General features: G+C 44.6%; 1 protein-coding gene across 2 annotated transcripts in view; it reads left to right on the top strand.

Annotated features, from left to right (window-relative positions):
* SYBU (syntabulin) overlaps positions 1–17750 on the top strand; it is a 41240-nt gene extending 23490 nt beyond the window's left edge. For both annotated transcript variants that reach the window (XM_068672513.1, XM_068672514.1), the window contains 4 exons: positions 11034–11136; positions 13174–13374; positions 14333–14482; positions 15629–17750. In XM_068672513.1, the coding sequence (XP_068528614.1) occupies positions 11034–11136; positions 13174–13374; positions 14333–14482; positions 15629–16742 (1568 nt within the window). In that variant the 3' untranslated portion in view covers positions 16743–17750. The remainder of the gene's footprint in view (positions 1–11033; positions 11137–13173; positions 13375–14332; positions 14483–15628) is intronic.
* Positions 17751–20789: the final 3039 nt, after the last annotated feature.

Genomic DNA, 20789 nt, shown 5'->3' with positions numbered 1-20789 from the left:
AAAAAGAGAAACTGATGCTATACACACTGTACGCTCCTAAGTATTTATTTTAAACTATGTGTGAGGTCAAGATAGAACATGATTTGCAATTTGTGAATTTACTGTAGCAAATTTTCTACTCCTTCTGGCTGTTTTCTGTGGCTTCCAGCCTGCCTCACCTCCACAGAATAAAATACTGTGCATATGAAAGAGGCCATTATGAATCTTTCCTTTGTAGATTTTTTTTTGTGCTCTGCTTTTAAATTACAATCTGTATTATTTATGTCAACTTTTAAAATAGCTTTCTGATTCCCCAGTTATAGTAAAAGTATTCTGAGTCTACTCCAGCTAAATTTTACTATGCACAACTCCCACTAACCATCAGGTTTTGTTTCAAGTCATTATTTGTAAAATATTACGCATCACAGCCAGACTCCTGTGTTGCTGTGACATTGTCTTCTTTACAGTTTTCCAGCTGTATTCCTCCTCCCTGTGATGAACCGTGTTGCCAGTATTTCTTTTTATCTTTGAATACACAAATTGCATTTCCTTAATCTCCCTTCATAAACAGTGCCCTGTAATCCTATTATCATTATTGTTGACCTTTTTTGGAATTCCTCCAAGTTATTAATGCCTTTTTAATGAGGATCCTGGGATTTAAACAGTTTTCTGAGCAATGTTTACTTAAAAAATGATAGATTATTTCCTTTTTTATTCTCCACACTATTTTCTGTTTTGTCTGACATCTTACTGTGTTCAAAGTGGAACGATGCAAATAACTGATTTGGAGTGTTGCTGCCAAATCAAAACATTAAACAAAACCTTCATTTCATTCTGAACAAAGATGATATTCAATCTAAAATATGTAGAATATTTGGGGAGATGCTTTGATGTTTTTAACCCCTTTTAAAAAAAGAAAGGAATCTGATCATTTTCAAAATTTAAACATCATTTCCAACAGAAAATTGAAATTTCTGATTTTCCTTCTTTTGGCCGTGTTTGTAAGTAGTTTCAGTGTTCTCTGAACTTTGTTTTTTGGTAAGTAAATTACTCCCTTAAAAGTTTTGTTTATATTTATATATTCCTTGTGTTTGTATATCTGTATTTATCCGTAGGCATGGAAAGCTAAGGGAATGTCTTTATTCTAGTCCTGCAAATCTCACTTACTTGATTTCACTGTGGTGTAAAGACATCAGCTAGGTTGGTGATTACTGGGCTCAGAAGTGGAAGCTCAGCCATAAACAACGAAGCAAGTCTTTACAGATAGCTGTGGCATTTTGAACACTTGGCCTGTTTAAGCACTGGTATTTTACTTCCTTTTATGTTCATAGATATCTAAATCGTGGTGAAGTTATGTTTTAGATGCCTACATCGTGTTGTGGTTCTCATTGGAAGTTACTATGCTGAGCTGAGGAAGAACCTAGGAGAAAGGGATATTTCCAGTCCTCTATTCCAACAAATAGACCATAAGTACATAAATAAATAAAAGAAAAGCAGCTGGAAGAGCAACTATATAGCGATTGCCCAACTTTGCCCAAAACTTCAGGTTGTAGAACTTAATTTTCTCAGGTCTGTTCCTCTGTGCAATGCGTCTGTGATATCCCACAGAAAGTTCAACAACTGTGATGGAAATCATAGAATTGTGGAATAATTAAGGTTGGAAAAGACCTTCAAGATCATCTGGTCCAACCATCACCCTACCACCAATGTCACCCACTAAACCATGTCCCTAAGCACCCTGGTGTCCCTAAGCCAGGTACAGGGAACCATGTGAGACATGAGCCAGGTTTTGAGCTGTTGAGCGCTTTTAAAGCTGACCCACTTGTCGGTGTACCCAGAAAGCGCTTCACACATCTGTGAAGCTTTAGTGACTGAAACAGGAAGATTGACTGGCAGGAGGTATTCCCAGGGTGAGTGGCAGGGAGAGCACTGTTTCTGAAATTTCCTCTTTGGAACTGGAGACCTGATGTTTCATCAGTCTCGTCTCCAGTTGCTGCAAGGTGGACATCACTTTCCCAAAAAGGTGTTACCACCTTCAGTGTGATGTAACTGGATGTGGTTCTTAGGGACGTGGTTTAATGGGAAATACTAGTGGTTGGTGAATGGTTGGACCAGATGATCCTGGAGGTCTCTTCCAGCCTTAATGATTCCATGATTCTATAACCAAAAAGGGAACCTACGTTATAATAGTGTATCTATATCATTTCTGAAATTCTTCAGGTAATGCTGTGTTAGCTTTCTGAACCCAGGAACTCATCAGGTTGTGTCTGTTTGCTGGAACTGGCAGAACACAGTGTGACCACAAACCCTCAAGCATTAATAAGCGGAAAAGCACAGGCTTCGTGTCTGTAATTAGTGCTTTTCAATAATAAATGCTGGGAGATGAGGGGGGCGTTGAACAGCAAGTTACAGCAGTCATAACTTGTAATGTATTGCCCTCAGAACTAGTGTAGCTTTATTACTATAAAAACAATAGTTTAGGCAACTAGTTGATATACGGGATAGGCTTTAAGTGTTCTTGTCAGTCAATGACACTTGAACTCAATTAGTTTTTGTAATGATTTCAATGTGCGTGTTATGGTAATATTTTATTAGATTATGATGAATTTTGCTTTTCATCCTTGGGACCTCAGGGCTGTTTAGTTGGTTACCTCCCAGATATGTTTCTTGTTCCCGTGTTTTTCTCTTCCTGGTTGAAAACATGTCAAACTGATTTAAATTGTTTTGTTTACATTGTAATGAAAACCGTATGTGTTATATTAAGGGAGACTGTGCAAAAACTTTCAGCTGAATCAAGTTCATCATGTCAGCCCATACGTTTGCATATATACCGTGGACGCGTGCCTGTACAATTAATTGCCGTACACGAGGCAGCCTCTCTCTTCCTGGTGTATTGGAACCAGATTTAGCAGATGTGAAGGGGCCTCTGAAAGCCCTTTGTTAAACTTCTGCCACCAACGTGACAGGAGGGCTGGGATGTTTTCCCAGCCTGTGATGGAGTTCACTCCCTTTCTGTGTACTGCTAAGTCAGCCTGCCAAAGATGACATTTTCCAGCTCCTAAAAATACATCTGAGCAGCCTGTCTATTTCCCTTGAAACAGAACAAATAGCACTGCTAGGTACAGAGCAAAAAAATCTCCTGAGGTGACAGCACACACTTACTTGTAGAATATAATTGTGTATTGGTGCATTTGCACATACGTTGTATAAAACTGTCAAATGCAAGTTGAGTACCAGGTTATATCACTATCAGTGTATTTTTCAGATATCCAGTCTCAGTGTTTCCAGTGAAGTTGGTGTAGCAAAGTGGCATTCTTTCACCTCTGATCCCAAGAGCCTGTTTATCTGTCTGAACAGGAAGGTAGGCTCCCCAGACTCTTCCCTTCTGCCCTGTGAACATAGTCCCCTGCCAAGGGGCTTTTCGGGCTGAGAAGAGAAAGTTTGTGGGAGCCACTTCTAAGTTACTGTCAAAACTTCTCAAACTGCTTATAGCAGTACAAAAAATAATTAGGTCAGGCAGATTTCTGTGTGAAGGGTCTACTTAAGTTATATACAGCAGAAAAAAATAATTTACATGAAATGCCTTTTATCTGTTCCAACATCCACTTGTAGCTGCTCTACAAGAGCATGAATTAAAAACAGTTAAGAAAAACAAGCTTAGATCATAGTGATATGCAGAATACACGATGGCTCTCTGCCAGCATCAGTAATTAGTTTGTAGTGACTGTGATTTTAGAGAGGAGCTTGATTGATTGTGGTTTCACAGCATACACAAGTCACATTCTGTATTCACTTTGAGATGTGCAGTGTTTAGAGTTTGCAGTAATACAGTTCAGATTACTACCAAAACCATAGTACTTAGATGAGATCAGAAAACTGCTTAATGAGATAAATTTTGATTAGATTGTTTGATAACAAATCCTATTCCGAAGTCAGAGGAGTAAGCAAGCAAGATGAGCAAAAATCAAGAAGAATAAATAGTTCAGATCACACAACCAGCAGACTGAATGGAAGGGATCATTTATAAAGTCCAGTTTAGATTCAAACACTGGGAAGTAGGATCTGCATTGCAGATCTTCCCAGAAGTCTGCTAGCTGATACTGAGCTGGAAGGCTCCTCACTCAGCAGTTCTGAACAGTTTGTGGAGGCTCGCAGTGACAGTTTGCCTCCACATCCCTTCCAGCTGCCCTTTGCCAGCTGCCCAGGTTATACTGGCTGTGGCTGGAGCATGCCAGCAGCTGAGCTGGGGTTAACAGTGCTGTGTGGGCAGCACTGCAGGCTGGTGGGAGAAAGGTTTGGGTGGCTGTCCACCCAAGCGTGGTGGGTGATATCTTCATTGGGCAATGCAGGGGGAGAGGGGAGGGTACGCCTGTTCTCCCTTTAGGGTGGATGATGCCAGGCATTGCTGTGCCCTGTCGTCTGGTTCTGGGGGTGCAACTTACAAGTCTGAGCTTGATGACTAAACTGCATATAAAATTAGGAGTTTGTTATCCAAGATTCCAGATTACAAGATACAAGATTTCATGCTAGGCAGGAAAACACCTCCACCAGTCCATAGGAAATGCTGGAGGAAAGTGCCTGACTCCCTGACTGAGCCATCTTCTTGTAGTCCTTTGTGTGCCCGCGTGTGCCTCAGATTCACTCCAAACATCCTTGCTGCAGCTAGATGGTTCCGTGTCGGTTCAGACAACCAGCACACTTAATTTCTTTGAAATACAGCCACCACTAGTGTTAGCACCACGTTTAGTGCAGCAGTTACACCAAAACAGCTTCCTTGAGCAGCTGGAGCTCAGGCAAAAGATTTGAGTGTAGCACTCTCCTTAGACTAAAGGAATTCAAATCCACACCTCTCCTAAGAGATCCTGATCCACCGTGGTCTTTTGGGAGTCCTCACCTTCCTCCATTTACTGTGGAGATCATGCTGGAAAAGAGTATGAGCCATGGGCAGGAGAGCATGCAGGAGCAGCTTGTATCACCCAAAAGTTATAGCAGTCCACAGGGAGGAGAGCTTCACATCCTGTTTCTTGGGCACAGGAATATATCTGCTTTTACCTTGTTACTGTGTGGTGTAAAATAGAATAGCAAGTCCCAGATAGAACTCTCACATGTAGTAAGTCAAATAAGTGATAAGTTAAAGATCGGGGACTGCAAACAAAAACCACTGTCAGTTATAGGCCTGGCACTGAAAATTTAGCACATTGTCCACTGGGTGATGTTAGCCCTCAAAACAGGTGATTTTAAGGGTGCCACTTTCCAGCTGCTTTTTCTTACTTCTGTATGCGCAGGGGGATAGTGGGCTGTTCTCCCCTAGGTTGTTTGTGGTGCACGAGGACAACCCTTCAGGAACATCCCCCTGTTAAGCAGAAAGGACACAGCATTGGTATTGCCAGGGCACACACTGCTTGTGCCGGTAGAGAGCAGAGCTAGAGAGATGAATTGAAGGCTTCAAGATAAAGGAAAGCAAATCTCTTAAAACCACAGATCCTTTCAAAAGCATGCATTACAAGGCTGTCTGCTTTTCCAGCTGCTCCTAATGGCTCTGCTGGAGTTTTTGCACAGTCAGGCCCTATCTCTTCCCCTGGGGTCTCTAAATAAAGCTGTCTGCAGAGACAGCATTCCATTTATTTCTCTGTTTGCTGCTGGTGAACACGTATGCATAGTTTGGTCCCATTGCCATATAACAGGATGCTTTTAAAGGCAAGGAAGCTCAGTGAATTTAAGTGCTTGACATCTTAAGGACAAGCTGTCTCTGTCAGCCCTGTTTTATTTACAGCTCTGTTTCACTGGGTGACTATATGCAAAATTTAGCATCAAGACTGATATATATAAAGAGACTGTGTTTATGGAGTCACAAGGTAGGTAAATTCTGTGGTTTACATATGTTGGCAGCTATGAAATAATAATAAAGTTGTAAATCTGACACACAAAAAGACTAAATTTTGATAAGCTCATTCATATGCCTCCTGAGTTTTGGGAAGCCAGTTCTGCCAATCAGTTATCAGTGTTCCTGATGCAAATGTTACTTGAACTTTTTCCATGTTTCCATGCTTTAATCTTATTTTTCATATAGAAAATGAACAATAGAATGCACACAAGAAAGTTGCATCTTTAATCTTTTGAAAGGAAAAAGACTTAAGTGCTAAAGTACAACTAAAATTTTAATGCTGAGGCCAGAAGATGGTACAGCGTGGTATTTGACCACCTGTACCGGCTAGAAGTAGCAGACTGTAATGTGGAATGCTGTCCTCTAGGCATGTATGTGGGGTTACTGTGTGTCTGTCTGTGTAAGAAACATATCTGCTACCACATACAGGATGTGGTATTTTGGTGTTTGCATACCGTCCTGGTGGACCCGATGTACCTAATCTGTTCTGCCCGTAAAAGCTCTAAGTGTAGTGCACTGCATGGTCACTGTACTGTGTCATTATCGTAATGCTGTGGCTGAGGCAATGAACAGAGCAGGGTTGAAGATGCGGCTTTTCTACAGCCACAAATGTAGGTGCAACAGCTGTGGTGCGTGAACGGGACAAACATACAGCAGTGCCCACTGCAGGATTACCTGGCCATGCACAGGCATCATTTCCTCCTCCTTAATTTTAATTAAGTTTGCAATTGCATCACGTATGGGATGGAGAATTTGGCTGTGAGTAATGAGTTGAGGCTGCCCAGCCACTTGCAGCGCTGCAGCAGGATGGCTGGTCGGGGCACGGATAGGCACCATCACCCACCCAGCAGGCTTCAGCCGCCTTCTCTGCAGCTCTGTGTGGTCCTGCACCCATGTGCCACATGCCCCTACCACATGGGGCTGCACACCCTGCAGTCACACGGCTGGAGGCTCCGTTCTCCTCCCCTCTATGCTGGCCAGAGCTACCTGACTGTCACAGTGCCATCAGGGCAGCAAGAAGGCTAAAAGGCAGCAGTGAGCACGATGCTGGTGGGATCATGCTGTTAGCTCGGTGCCATTGCCTACCGAGCAGTGCAGGGGCAGTGCCAATTTTGCAAAAAAGACACTGCACAATTTTGCTCCTGCATCTCAGATACCCATTCAAGGCAAGAAGCAATTCTGTAAAATGTTACAGCAAAAGCTGGTGCTCTTCCCAGCTCGTGGCCGTGCTCCGCCCTGCGTGCAGCATGCGTGTGCTGCGGCTCGGGAGCCTGCTGCAAGGCCGGCCGGAGTGACGGGCTGCGCCAGCACTTCTGTCAGAGCATATTCCTGTGTCAGCTCGCCTGCCAGCAGCCTATTGATGCTGTGGTGCCAGGCGGCTGCAGCGTGGAAGATTATATGAATGAATTTCAAAAGATCCCTCAAAAGCTGGCAGCTCGACCTGTGGAGTCTGTTGTGAGAAAGGGTGGGTGATGCAGCTCTCTACAACAGGGGAGCCTCAGATCAGGGCAAAACAAGTGTTATGGCCATTTCGGATTAAAAAAAATAATTTTTTTTTGAGAGATGACAGTTGCTGTCATGGTTAATGCTGCTTCTGAGAGCTGTTCTGCTGCTTGCATTTGTGAGCTTTTGCAGTCACATTGTCACAGCAACAAAAATAGTCAACAGGCTTCCTTGGGCTGCTGTCAGTCACAAAATGGCTGTAGGAAGGGTGAGGGGCTACATTCTGCTTCTGTCTGTGCTCTTGTAGAGCATTTTTAAGATAGAAGTAATACCCAGAATAGAATCTTGCAGTTTATATCATATGGGTTATTTTATGTAGAGGTACCTACCAAGTAGGAGAAAATATTTTTAGTTCTCCTAGTAACATTACTGTGGAGCTCTGTTACACGCAGAGCTAGCTTGAACATAACTAACACACTTGGAAACATTACAGACAATGACCCCTTTAATTTATAAAATGTTCTGGAAGATCCTATAAATATACATATGCTTCATTTTGAGCATGAGTATTCTCCTGTGCTCAGTGGTAAGCTTGTATATAGCTGTTATCAGAATTGGGGCCAGAAAGGTTAATTCTTGCTCTGCAGAAGCAGTTCCTGGTTTCAAATGCGCTCCAGTCTTTCAGAAACCTCAGCATCTGAGGTGGTTGCATTTCCAGGCTCTGCTAAATCACATCTGCAGTACCTAGCTTGGCAGCCCTTCCCAGCACTACGCTGCAAGCCAAACAGGTCAGGGAGAGGCTATTATTAAGCCTTGCTTCCTTGAAATGCTTTCAATAACAAGATCTGATTATGATGTGGTCTGCTTAATCATAGATGAGCCCTGGCCAGGGCTCCTTTCTCTGTGTAGCAGCCAGTGCTGGGCTTTGGAAAGCTGCTGGCGTCTTGCAAGGGCACGAATGCTTTGGGGGCCTCAACATCGGAGGTATGAAATCCGTGCGACGTGTTTACCTGTTCGGGTCTTGTTTGTAAAAGTAGATTTGTGTGGTTCTGAGGCAGTGTTGTTTGTACTGTAATCTCGTAGATGAGAGTGCTTTGTTTATCAGGAAAACTGCTGCAGCTTCAGATATTATGTCCCACGGTCATTTCACTTCCCCAAGGAGAGGGTCACTGACATCTGCATTTGTAGACACGATATAAATATTCTATGGAACAAAGCAGAGCTCTCGCTCTGCCTCCCCGCCCTTCCCTGCCTCTGCATGTGGTTTCGATTTGCTTAGAGCCGTAGCGACTTGGGTCACCCCGGGTCTGGTTATCAGGGATGTCGAACTGGATATGGGATTGGCTAGGGGCGATAAAACTGGGTCCCTGGGACAGCTTTTTTGAGAACTAAGCTGTGAATTTCCATGCTTTGAAATCAAACCCTGGAGCGGGCCGGGCTGGGCCAAATGAGAAGCACAGAGAAACAGGGAGTGATGCCTACAGCCGCCTGCAAGCCCATGGAGGCCCCGGTTGCCCTCATGTGCCTGCCACTGTGGCCCCACACCTCGCGTCACCCTCCTGTGAGGGACGCTTGGCACCGAGGGCTGCCAGCAGCCCTGGCACACACCATCCACCAGTGAGATGGTGGAGGCTGTTTCAGAACAAACTCCTCTTGTAAAATCCCTGCCCTCTACGATTTAGTGGTCCGCAGGTTTTGCTAGTGAGGAGGCACGGTTACATCTCTGTCACAGACTTGTCGCTCGGCTTCAGGGCCAGCTGCGCTGCTCCCCCACTCCTGGCCGCCTGTGCCCTCTTCCCACAGCTGTGGCTTGGAGCTGTCTTTTCTGTGGGGAGCAGAAGACATGTTCCTTGAATACTGCTTTTATTGGAGCTCTACAGTGTGAAAAGAGCCAAGACACTGAAATATATTTCCCCCGTGTGGTGGACTTCTGCCCTGTCTTCACAAGGGACCCCATTAAATGCTTGTGACTGAGCTGAGGTTGGTTTTGTGCCTGAGTTTGTGGCACTCCCTTGCTTCCACGTGTGTGACAGGTACCTAAGTTTGATCTATAGCTTGAGGCCTTGCAGCCTAAAAAAGAACAATGAAACCAGCTGGATCCTGCCGAGTCCTGCAGCGTCCAAGCAGGCGGCAAAAGGACGTCACAGGAAGGGCAGCGCTTTCCTTGCTGAAAAGCCAGCTGGTATTTGAGACTGGGTGGACGGGTCGGAGTCATGAGTCATGTGAATCCTGGCGCTCAGACTGTCCGAAATTGGGAAAATACTGCATTAAATCAGAACACGTATGAACCTAAGGCCACTAGGAGTGGTTGCTAAATGCTTCATCCCATTTCAGCCTGTGTCTGCGAAGAGGTGCTCTGAGGGTGCCTTCTTCCAAGCACATTCGGGAGCATAAGATCTGCCTGTCAGCTTTGTTAAAGGTTGAAGGATCTATGAACTCGAAGGTTTATTTGCCATGGTGGGGATCACAGCAGCTGTAGTTGCATCTCCCCCTCGTGGAAACGTGGTTTATAGCAAAAATGAGTTCTCTGCTAAGACCTCAGCTGCTGAGTGGGGCAGGTGGCTGTGGTAGGAGCACCAAGGGCCAGTACCCGCAGGGTCTTGTGCTCAGCCCTCAGGAGGGCTCAGGCAGGAGGCTTGTCCTGAGCCTCGCCACCACTCAGCCATCCCAAAGCTCGTCTGGAGGGCACCAGGGCACCCACCGCCCTCTGCTCCGTCCTGGGTGGTGCAAGGAGGCAGCGGCTGCGAGGTGCCTACCAGTTCTCAGGGGTCAGGTGCTGAGTGATCACTGTGTGCCTTCCCGCTGAGCAGCTGTTCTTAAGGACCTCAAAAAGTTATTTACATTCCCTCAAATAAAGCTATTATCTGTCATTGCGACCCTGCAGTGTTAGACTTGGAAATGGCTTGGTACGATGGCCATTTGAGTGACAAACAAATAAATCCTAACAATGGGGTTTTCTTCCACATGGTAAGACTGTGTTAGTACATTTATCTACTACTGACCTTAGCAATCTGCCAGCAGTTGTCTCATATTTAATAGCACCTGGGATATACAGGCTGTAATCTATAGAAAGTCAGTAATCAGATAGGTGGCTTAACACCCAAGAAGCACTTGAGAGCCAGGCATTATTATTATGGGATTATTTTAAAGCTGTTAGAACTGCCTTACTACGCTTCTGTGCCACATGGAACCCTGCATATATATAGGCAGATAAATATGTACATTGCCTATTAGCCTATATACATGTATACATACATATACATGTACATCAGCTCAGAAACCAACCTAAAAGCAGCTTTCCTCCCAGCAGATACTATTTTCATATGGTTTGAAACAAGAGAAATGTAGTTACAGTTGGAAGTGTTTAATCACCAAGCTCTTGAAGGAGCCATGTGAGCAGCTTCATTCATATACTGATAGCTGTTAGAGAGCAAACAGGTTGCCATAACAAATGTTTCTAGCCTGGTTCCAAAATGGCTTCTGTAGAGTGAGGTGTATGGTGTCCAAATTTTTTTTTGTGCTCTTATTGAAGTGCCAGTTCCGAAGAAGTGTTGAAAATCTGGAATGTATCCAGTGCTTGTCCTCGGGGATGTTTGAAAATTCATCTAACTTCTAAGATTCACACAACGCAGACAAAGGAAGGATGCTTGTGATTCATTGTTATTTTGCAAACAGCCTTTGAGTTATAATTTCCATCATATCTTTACTCTTCCCTTTTCCTTTCCAGGGAGTGAAGCTGATTTTAGCTCCTCAAGCAGCACGGGCAGTATTTCAGTTCCTGAAGTCCGTATGTCTGCTGCTGGAAACAAAAGATTTTCTTTTTCTCGCAAGTAAGCAAACTAAATTTTCCTGTATATTTCAAGTGTACCTAGTGCAAAGACTGCAGTGTAAGATCTTGCAATTAATGTGTACAATATCACTTCTTCCAGGTTATGACCTTATTTTTTGTAGGAAGAATTGACAATATCACCTTTAATGTTCTATTCTGAAACACCCTCATCCATTTATAACTAAAATTATATGCAAATAAAAAAGATGATCGTAGTTATCTACCTCAATGAACCTTTCACTGAAAGATTTCAGTAAGTTTCTCCGTATCATCTGTGAACTGCAGATCTAGACAGCTTGTGAATACTGGAGTGTTTGGATGAAGCAGTGCACATTGTGCTCTGCCCACGCAATCCCTGCTGGTACATTTTTTTGAGTAGGTGGAAAGAGTTCAAGTTGACAAGACTTGTTTCCTGCCCTTTGTGGAGTCACGAGAGAGGAGCTGGCAAGCAGACTGGGACCAGCAGCAGGATACCCATATGCTGAAGTCACACAGACTTCTCCAATGTGGCCCAGTGTACAGAGATCAGCAGAATGATGCTTAATGAACAATCTCCTATCTGTAGCATGAGACTGTTAGAAAAATAAGGATCAGTTAAGCTCTCTCTGGACTAAATCTAACACTATAAAGTTATTACTTGTGGAAAAAAAAAACAGGTGTAATATGAAGCCCTAAAATGACAAGAACGTGTAATTTCATTTATTATTGTGTATTTAAATATAAACATAAATATTAGACTATGCTAACCTACTTAATTGGATAGAAGTCCTCTGTAATAATGCTCCTTCAAATGCATTGCTGTGTTATTACACAAAAGTTGATGCTGTACTGTACAAAGTGGAAGGAGATGTCTCCTTTGTAACATGTTCTTTTTTAACTGTTTGTCTTAACTCACTATGAAACATTTCAGTGTGTCACAAAACCACAGTCCTGCACTTTATTGTAGAATAATTATAAATTCACCCAAACCACAGCACTGTGATGAAGGCTTGCAGCATAGCCAGTCAGCCATCTGTTCCTGATAAACTGTTCCATTTTCAGAGAAGGGAGGAAACCAATTCAGACAATTTTAAGAAGAGATTTCTCTTCATAATTCTGTGGTATTTTAATTTTTATGTTTGAGCCTTCTCTTTTGCTGGCTAGATTTGCCTTTTTCCATATTTTTTGAAACCTGCCCTTTCATTAGAGTTTAGAAGAACAACTTCCAGTAGAGACCGAAGGTAGCAGCACAGTAGTGTAGGAAAGCGTATCAACTGAACAAATGAAGAGTGCACCTCTAAAAGCTGTCCCCAGTGCCCCAGGTGCTCTTGGACAGTGCACATATAAATTGCATTCAAGCATACACAATGAATAAGTTAGTTAATAAAGATAGGGAAAAGAAAGGTAGGTATGTACAAGAAAAACTGTAAGGAAGAAGAAACTGCTTTTCTTTGTCAATTTTAATGCCATTTCAGCCTGCTCTCAAGGTTCAAACTATATCTAAGCAAATAAAGAGCTGACAGTAACAGCTGAAGCACCCAGTTTGCCAAAGGCACAAAAGAACAGTGGCTCAAACAAAATCTGTTTCCACTTCACACTGGGATCCCTCAGGCTGCTTGCTGCGGATCGTGACAGAGGTCTTCCAACAAGCCTCTGTCAGCCTCCAAGGCTGGGCATCTCTCTGCAGGCCTGGCAGGGGAAAGCTGAAATGTGGTTCTTTTGGAACTAGTCAAGTTTGTAGCCCTCTAATTACTTAATGGAGGCAGGGGTTCAGAGAACACGGATGATCTGATGGAGTCACTGGGAACTGTAATGTAAACAGAGAAATGTGCAAATGAATGCCAGAGGTTTCCTAGATCATATAGTTCAAACTAAGACCCTCACAGTTGATGAAAGAACTTGCAGTGGCTGATGACATCTAGGCTCTCTTTCCAGCTGCTCACAGTTACTTATCTGTTCCAGTGGTATCTCATGGGCAATTTTGGATGTAAAGTAAGACATAATGGGTTGTGTGACAAGGATAACCCAATGTGCTTTAACCATTTTGGTTCCTCTCCAGTCGTGGCCCTTACAGTCGGAACAGTGGATCGTCATCCTACAAGTCTGGAGCCAGCCCACCTGCTCTCCGTGAAAAGGACCTTTTGTCTGCACTGTGCAGAAATCAGCAGAATCCTATTAGCCTCCAACAGCTTTATGGGGCTTCTCCCCCTAGCAGTAACTCGGGAAGTAACAAAGGAAGTGACAGCAGCCCAATAATGAGGCAAGTGCTTATTTCATCATCCCAGTGTTCAGTGCTCTGCACTGGAATGTGGGAACAGCCAAGCAAGTCATCTTGCTCCTTAGCGTAGGTGTGACTCCTCATGCTGGTGGCTTGACAGTCAGCAGGGTGCTCCAACCCATATTTTCCTACCACTGCAAAAGCTTTTTTGTTTCAGCACTGTAAAATTAAAGGTTACTCTCAGTCAAAGGCCTCTTGTAGTTGGTTTTCACTTCAAGGCAGGCTCTTTCATGTGGTTTCATGCCATCAGTTCCCATGTGGATTTACTGGTTCTTTCACATAAGGGTCCTTTTGCTTTGGAGAGAGTTGGGTGTGGTACTAGAGAAAATATTATACACTCAGGCAAAAATTCACCCTGCCTAGCCTTAGGCACCTACCCAAGGAGTGCAGTTTCCTGTAGAGGGAAGAACACAGATGCCTGCCAGAGGATGCAACGCACAGTGCAGAGACTAAATTGCCATTATGCTGCTGCTGTTTCCCTATCTCCCTTTCTCTGTCAGACAGCTCAGCAGTCCAGTATGTCAGATACACACCTAAAGGTGAATCTGGGTTTCAGTGTGCTCAGCTTCATAATTAATATGTGGAGCTAAACTCAGTTCTTACATTAACTTACTTAGCTGTGTCTGTAGCCTGTCTGCTCTTGAACAGTCCACCCATTTTAGGTGAGGGGATGTCTTGTTATTTTAAAGATAAATGTCTCTTTTGGTGTAATTGCACTGAGACCAAGTGCTATAAATAGGAAATATTTCACTATAGCTACATATCAGCAGTTCCCTCCGGTATTTTGACTTACCAGAGTGAGTCACTTGTGCTGACACTGAGAAGCCCCAGATGAGTCAAGTGTAAACTCATTTTTGTGTCAGTCAATATGGTATTTTTATTTTTGCCAAAGCTGAAGAACTGTAGGAGTGATGGTTTATTTGTCTTTTTTTCTTTTCAGGCGATCTGGGAGATACCTGTCTTGTGGTGAGAACCGTGGCATTAAACCAGTAAATCCAGAGCAGTATTTGACTCCTCTACAGCAGAAAGAAGTCACAGTACGACATTTAAAAACAAAGCTGAAGGAATCTGAGAGCAAACTTAAAGAAAGGTATATTTCATTTCAGAAATCAGAGTTGTAAAGGTTTTTTCAGGAACATTTAGGGTTAGGAATCCTGAATATTCTACTAATTTCTTCACCTTGTCAAGTTGTAACTAAGAAACTTAAAATATAATCAGACTGGTTGTTTTCAAGGTACTCAGGTTTCATCTGCTCAGTAAATACGTGCCATACAGTTTATTTATGCATAAAGCTGGCTCTTTTCCCTTTGAACTTGCCTAATATTAGGCAATTTTATTAAAAATAAAGGATATTTCTTGTCAGTCTGATTTAGCACCAAGAATTTTTATACATAAAACGGTTTTATCCCTGCAAACTTGTATTACTTTAGTCTTCTATTCTACCTCTGTTGGTGAAATATGACTTCAAAATGTGCTCCTTATTCGCTAATGAAAGAAAAGTGGTTACACAAGCCAGCGAGCCCGCTTGTGTTTTTGTTGCTTATATTGAAATTTTCACAATAGCCCTCTGTATCGGTGCTGAGCAAAGAAGTGACGATGTGCATTACACAGCGACAGATGTCATTTCTTTGACTGAAAATGGGCTTTGAGAGCGGGGTCTCCAGCACACACAACCCGAGCAGGCATGAAGGGGCGTTTGAGTGTCCTCCCCAGGCAGAGTCCCGGTGACCCGAGGGTGCAGCTGAGGACAGCCCAGCCTCTGCAACTCTCAGGTCTGGAGCTCGCCTGCCACATGAGAGCAGCGTTACCCTGGCTGCAGGCACAGAGCTTGCAGGCATGGACAGTGTATTGCATGTGCTTTCCAGGCAGGCATTTCTCCATTCCTCCAGGGCAAGGCAGTAGGTGAGGTGCAAGTGCTGTACTGCTTGGATCCAACCTACAGGCCACCGCTTGCACCTCCAAATGTCAGGGATTGTGGCACAACCCTCAGAAGTGCCACAAGACTGCTGACTGCGTGGTGAGGTCGGTGACTCTGGTTAGCGGTCAGCCAGCGTGTCTTGGCAGCCGCCTTACAGCTCTGCTGACTCTCTCAGCAGTGTCAGCAAGTGGCACGTGGAGGAATTTGCCTCCTCTGTGGAGCACCTCCTCTGCCTAGCCATCCCAGTGCAGTGGAGCCTTTTGTTGACTCTAGCTGGCCAGTCAGCACAAGTGCTACAACATTTTTCTTTTGCTACAGGGAGACGGAAATAGAAGAGCTGAAAACTCAGCTGGAACGCATGAGGGAGGACTGGATTGAAGAGGAGTGTTGCCGTGTGGAGGCACAGCTGGCCTTAAAGGAAGCAAAGAAGGAAATTAAACAACTCAAGCAGGTTATTGAAACCATGAAGAACAACTTGGCAGATAAAGACAAAGGCATTCAGAAATATTTCATAGACATAAGTGTTCAAAACAAGAAACTGGAATCGTTGCTGCACAAGATGGAGATGGCTCACAGAGGCTCTCTGAGCGACGAGTATGTGTCTGACTCCCCAGGGAAGCCGTTAGCACTGTATGTCAAGACTCCAGGCAGCCTCATCACAGAGGACCAGGCTTTGGGGGAGATGGGCGACAGTGAGGCGTTTAGGAGAGAGGACACTGAGGACACAAGCAACACAAGTAACGAGAGCAATTCATTTAAGGAGAGTTCAACCACCGCAAGTTCTGAAGGGAGCGATCCATCTTCCTCCAGTTCTGCTGTGGATCGAGAGACACGTGAAACTGCTTCTGATGAAAAACTGTCTTCTTCTGAGAAAGAGGAGGAAAGCAGCAACATGACAGTGGAACAGTCCGTTCAGACCGACGTGCCACGTGGCCTGAACATGGAGTGGTTCATTCAAAATGTCTTCATATCTCAAGATTCCTCCCCTAGCCCACCTTCCTCACTGAAGGAACCGAGTGAGTTTTCTTCTGGAACCTACGCTGTGGATTCTGGTATGGTAATGGACTTAACTCCAAACAGTCCGAACTCTGCCAAATTTTTGCCTTCTGTGGAGTCTCCACACAGAAACGTGGATTGTGAAGTTAATGATAACCGGGTCATGAAAGAACTGGATTTTACAGAGCCACATGATGAAGAGTTTGGGTATGTGAATACTTGCTCTCAGACAGGAGTAACGAAGAAGCACTGGAACAGCAGCCTCCTGGTAGATATCCTGGCGGTAGCAGCCCCCGTCGTGCCCACTGTCATGTGGGCCTTCAGCACACAGAGAGGAGGAGTAGACCCCATGTACAATATCGGAACACTGCTGCGTGGGTGCTGCCTGGTGGCCCTGCACTCACTGCGTCGTACACCCTTCAACATCAAAATCTAATTTCTGCTCAGTCACGGGGCACCAGGGGCTGAGGCATTTGGGGAGGAGGGGGGGGGAATGAGGGGTGATAAGAGAGATACTGTATGTTCTGGCAGACTACATTGTTTTGCTCTTGACTATTTGATTTGCACTATAACTTGGTTCGAAAACATGTTCTTTGTTCCAAAATGACAAAGCTGAACCCTGCAGTTTCACAAAATGTTGGTAACTGGCGTAGCACTGTATTGCTGCCTGCAGAAATAGTCCTCCTGCGCCCAGTCACCGGGTCCCTGCCCTCTGCTGGCATCTTTCTTGTGTCAGTGCACCTGCCCAGTGAACAGGATCGGGGGCAGTGAGCAGAATTACAGCTAGCACCGTTTCGGGTTCGCTTGCTGAGTTAGTTTAAGCTCAGTTTCCCTGCCTGATTCACTGAGCAAACGCACAAACATTGTGCACTGGCTGAAGGGCAGCATGTGATGCATATGGGAACAAACGGCAAGAGGAAGGTGGGGTATTTCTCCAGGCAGCACTAACCTAAAGCATTTGTGAAACTGCAGCGTTAAGTAAGATGAAGGCTCGTTTCCCCTAAGTGTATCACACCTGTACTCTAGAAAGCATGCTAGCGCTTTCCATTTGTTGTCTGAAATGTCAATTCAATTAAAAAAAAAAAACAATCCATATTTCCCAGGCAGCTTCTAGCACATCGTTCATGCCTGTCTTGTGTAGTGCTCTTCCAAATCCTGCAGTTGCTCGAGCATTCCACTGGCCTTGTACGTATGAGGGGACTGTAACCAAAAATGGTAAGTGGGGGGGAGTCTTGAAACGTGTTACAGTGGTAAATATAGGGGTGGATACACTCTGAATATTAATGTTGTTTTAAAGTCTTAATGTATTGGAACCTGATAGTCTTTCGAGCCATGTGAAATACCATCTATAAATGTATCGTGTTTTAACTTATTGTTTATTTAATAGCTTTATTATAAATTACCTTTATAATCACAATTTCATTAAAGCATGTTAGAAAATTTACCACTGTACGAGTGTCTTATTGTGGCAAAGCTGTTAAAAATGCTCCGTTTCAGATGAGGTATCACATACATAGCCAAAGGAGGCTCCATGTGAGGGCATAAGGAACCATCAGGACCCTGAGAAGAGAGTTAGGGTGAGGAACAACTAATCACAGCTCCAAGAGGAAGCGCTCCGCAGGAGGAGGCTCCGCTTGGTCTGTGGCCGCACCCACGCTGTACTAACAGAAACAGGTAGCCTTATTTTTACCCCACCATTCCTAAATGTCTCCTGTTTGAATGAAAAAAACATAATGGAGAATGCCTAATTCCTATTTTAAAATGTCTGTTCAAGTCAAATGGACTGAATTCTTAGCCCCAGTGTTAATGTCTTTATTACAATTCTGAGTTGCTCTGTTACATCTGCTGTTGTTTAAGTGCTCTTCACTTTGAGTGGTAGGGAAATGCAGCATAGCTTAGAGCAGAAAGTGATCTCCAGTTCCAGGAGAGACATTCACCTGTGACTACCCAGGTTTCTTCTGTAGCAAGCAGGAAACAAAGCAGCACAAACCTCCCCATGCTTAAGTTTAAAATTTCAACAGGCTCAAGTCACTTCACACCCTGTTTTGGGCAGGCTCCATGTAGCAGCAGTGGTTGTAAACAGGTTGTTTAAAAGGTAGGAGGCACGGACATTAGAATAATGGCAAAGTTGCTTCCTGCCCTTAAAAAATCTTCGCTGAGCTCTCAGGAACCATTCAGCTATGCTCAGCGAGGAGCTGCAGAGCTCCCATCACCTACCCAAAGAAAATCCTTGCTGTGATCTCTACCCAAAATTCAGCTCACTTTTGCCTTCTGCTGTACTGCCAGGAGATGAACAGCTAGCAGTGCCTTGTGTTAGAGGCTTGAAGTACCAAGATAAGTGCTGTAATCCCAGACTGGGGAAATGGCCATTGTTACCCTATCCACAGAGGACACAGCAGCTGAGCTGCAGACATGCCATCTTCATTTGCTTTCCCCTCTAATACTCAGCTTTGATCTTTGACACGTCTCAGCTGCATTCCCCTGGTGCTGCACGGAGCAGCTAGGAGGACCATCAGCCTGCAGAAAGCTCACTGCAAAGTCCTTTTTTTCTCCTAATTTAGAAATAATTCATGTCCATACCAGTAGTGCACTGGAGATCTTTGCCTGAAATCACGCAGCTGGGGAGGATGAGCAGCTCACCAGCAAGTGGTGAAGCAGCAGGGGGCTTCCAGGATAGCACGGGAATCACAGATCCTTCCCAGGCCGCAGGGACAGCTGCTGATAACCCCATCACACACTTCTCTTCCTAACCCCACTTTCTTTAGTGCTCAGCCAAGAGGCACCCGCCCTACCACAAGCTGCACTCTCACCGTGCCCACACTCACGAGGCTGATTTAGCTCCTGACCACTCAGTTGTTTCTTTCCTCCGCCCCAGCAACTACCTCTTCCACATCCCAGACTGCAGCCACACACTCAAACAAAAGTCCTGCTTTAGTTGCGTCGTGTCCTACATGAGGAGAGCAAATGAGTATTTTGTTCCAAAACCCTTCAGACAAATGAACACGCGGCATTTCAGATACGAACACTGCAGCAGAGCCAAGGACAGGAGGATTTTCCAGCCCTCCCAGCAGGCTGGTCCTCCAGAGTCAGCAGTAACAAGGAAGGTTTGGCTCCCAGCGAAGGGAAAATAAAGGGCACAGCCAGGAGGCTGCGTGGAGGGGAAGGAGGAGCCTGCAGCAGCAGGAGGGAAAGAAACCGAGCACATCCTGAGGGTGTCTCAGCTTCGTATTGGGAGGTGTAAGAAAGTTAGGACACAGAGGGCCTCGCTTCACCAGTGTGGTTAAAAGTACAGACACCTATTTTTATTAAATCTTATTCCCAGCCATTCCCTTATCTCCCATTCACCTCACCAGTCAGGTACTTTACCAGTGTTCCCTGTAAGATTTACTTGCCACGCAGTTGTACAGTCTGCAGAGCATAATATCCATCTGTTCTGCTCCAGCCAGAGCCCTTGTACAGAAAAAATAAGGATGAAAGTGAATATTGTTGCCTTCTAAAATGCATTTTGAAATTGAACAGTTCTCAAGGACATCACATTCGAGATTTCTATCAAATCAGTCAACTTGTGCAAGACTTTAAGGAACACAACAAGCAGAACAAACATTTTTGCTAAGAACTTTCCAGTCACTAAGACCTTACCACCTTGCTATCTTAATTATCTTTCAAGCAAAACCCGTGTCAGAACCTGCAACTTAGTTAGAAATTCTGTTTTTCTGGGCACACCATAGGCAAGCTCCCACCCAGCCCCACTCTTTCACAACTTTATAGTTCCCTGTATGCATGGGGAACAAGTCTCAGGCACAGAAGTGAAAATTCACTTACCTGTGAATTTTCACAGGTGAATTACAAGATACAAACCCACACCATTGAATCATGGCTCCAGAGATAACAGTGTAGTTTGGTTTGGGTTGGAAGGGACCTTAAAGCCCACGCAGTCCCACCCCCCTGCCATGGGCAGGGACACCTCCCACCAGACCAGGTTGCCCAAAGCCCCATCCAGCCTGGCCTTGAGCACCTCCAGGGATGGGGCATCCACAGCTTCTCTGGGCAGCCTGTGCCAGTGCCACCTACCACTGAAGTCTACCTCTACATAAAGGGAATCCAAGGAGTGCTGGTAACTGAACTGAGAATTTCCAAACTAACTTTATTAAGACTTTTTTTTTCCCAACTATACTACCTATGCAATGACTAGGAGACGTCAGGATTTTTTTTCCTAACTGTAGGAAGTAACAATTTTGTATTGGTAATACGTATTTCTTGCACAAGAAACAATTAAATCACTCCCCTGCACTCAGGGAGCAGAACATGCCCCTGTTGTGCAGCGATACCACTGCCTGTAGCCACCACAGTGTTGTAAATGGGTGCGGTAACACAGGAAGCTGCAAGTGCCGAAGTGATGAGAAACCCAGCGAAGCATTCAGCTGTAACCTCTCCTCTACCACAGCACACCAGGAGTACACGTAGAGCCGCAGGTCACCCATAA

This window comes from Anas acuta, chromosome 2 (assembly GCF_963932015.1).
Source record: "Anas acuta chromosome 2, bAnaAcu1.1, whole genome shotgun sequence".
NCBI classification, from domain to species: Eukaryota; Metazoa; Chordata; class Aves; order Anseriformes; family Anatidae; genus Anas; species Anas acuta.
This window is presented reverse-complemented; position numbering and strand designations above follow the sequence as displayed.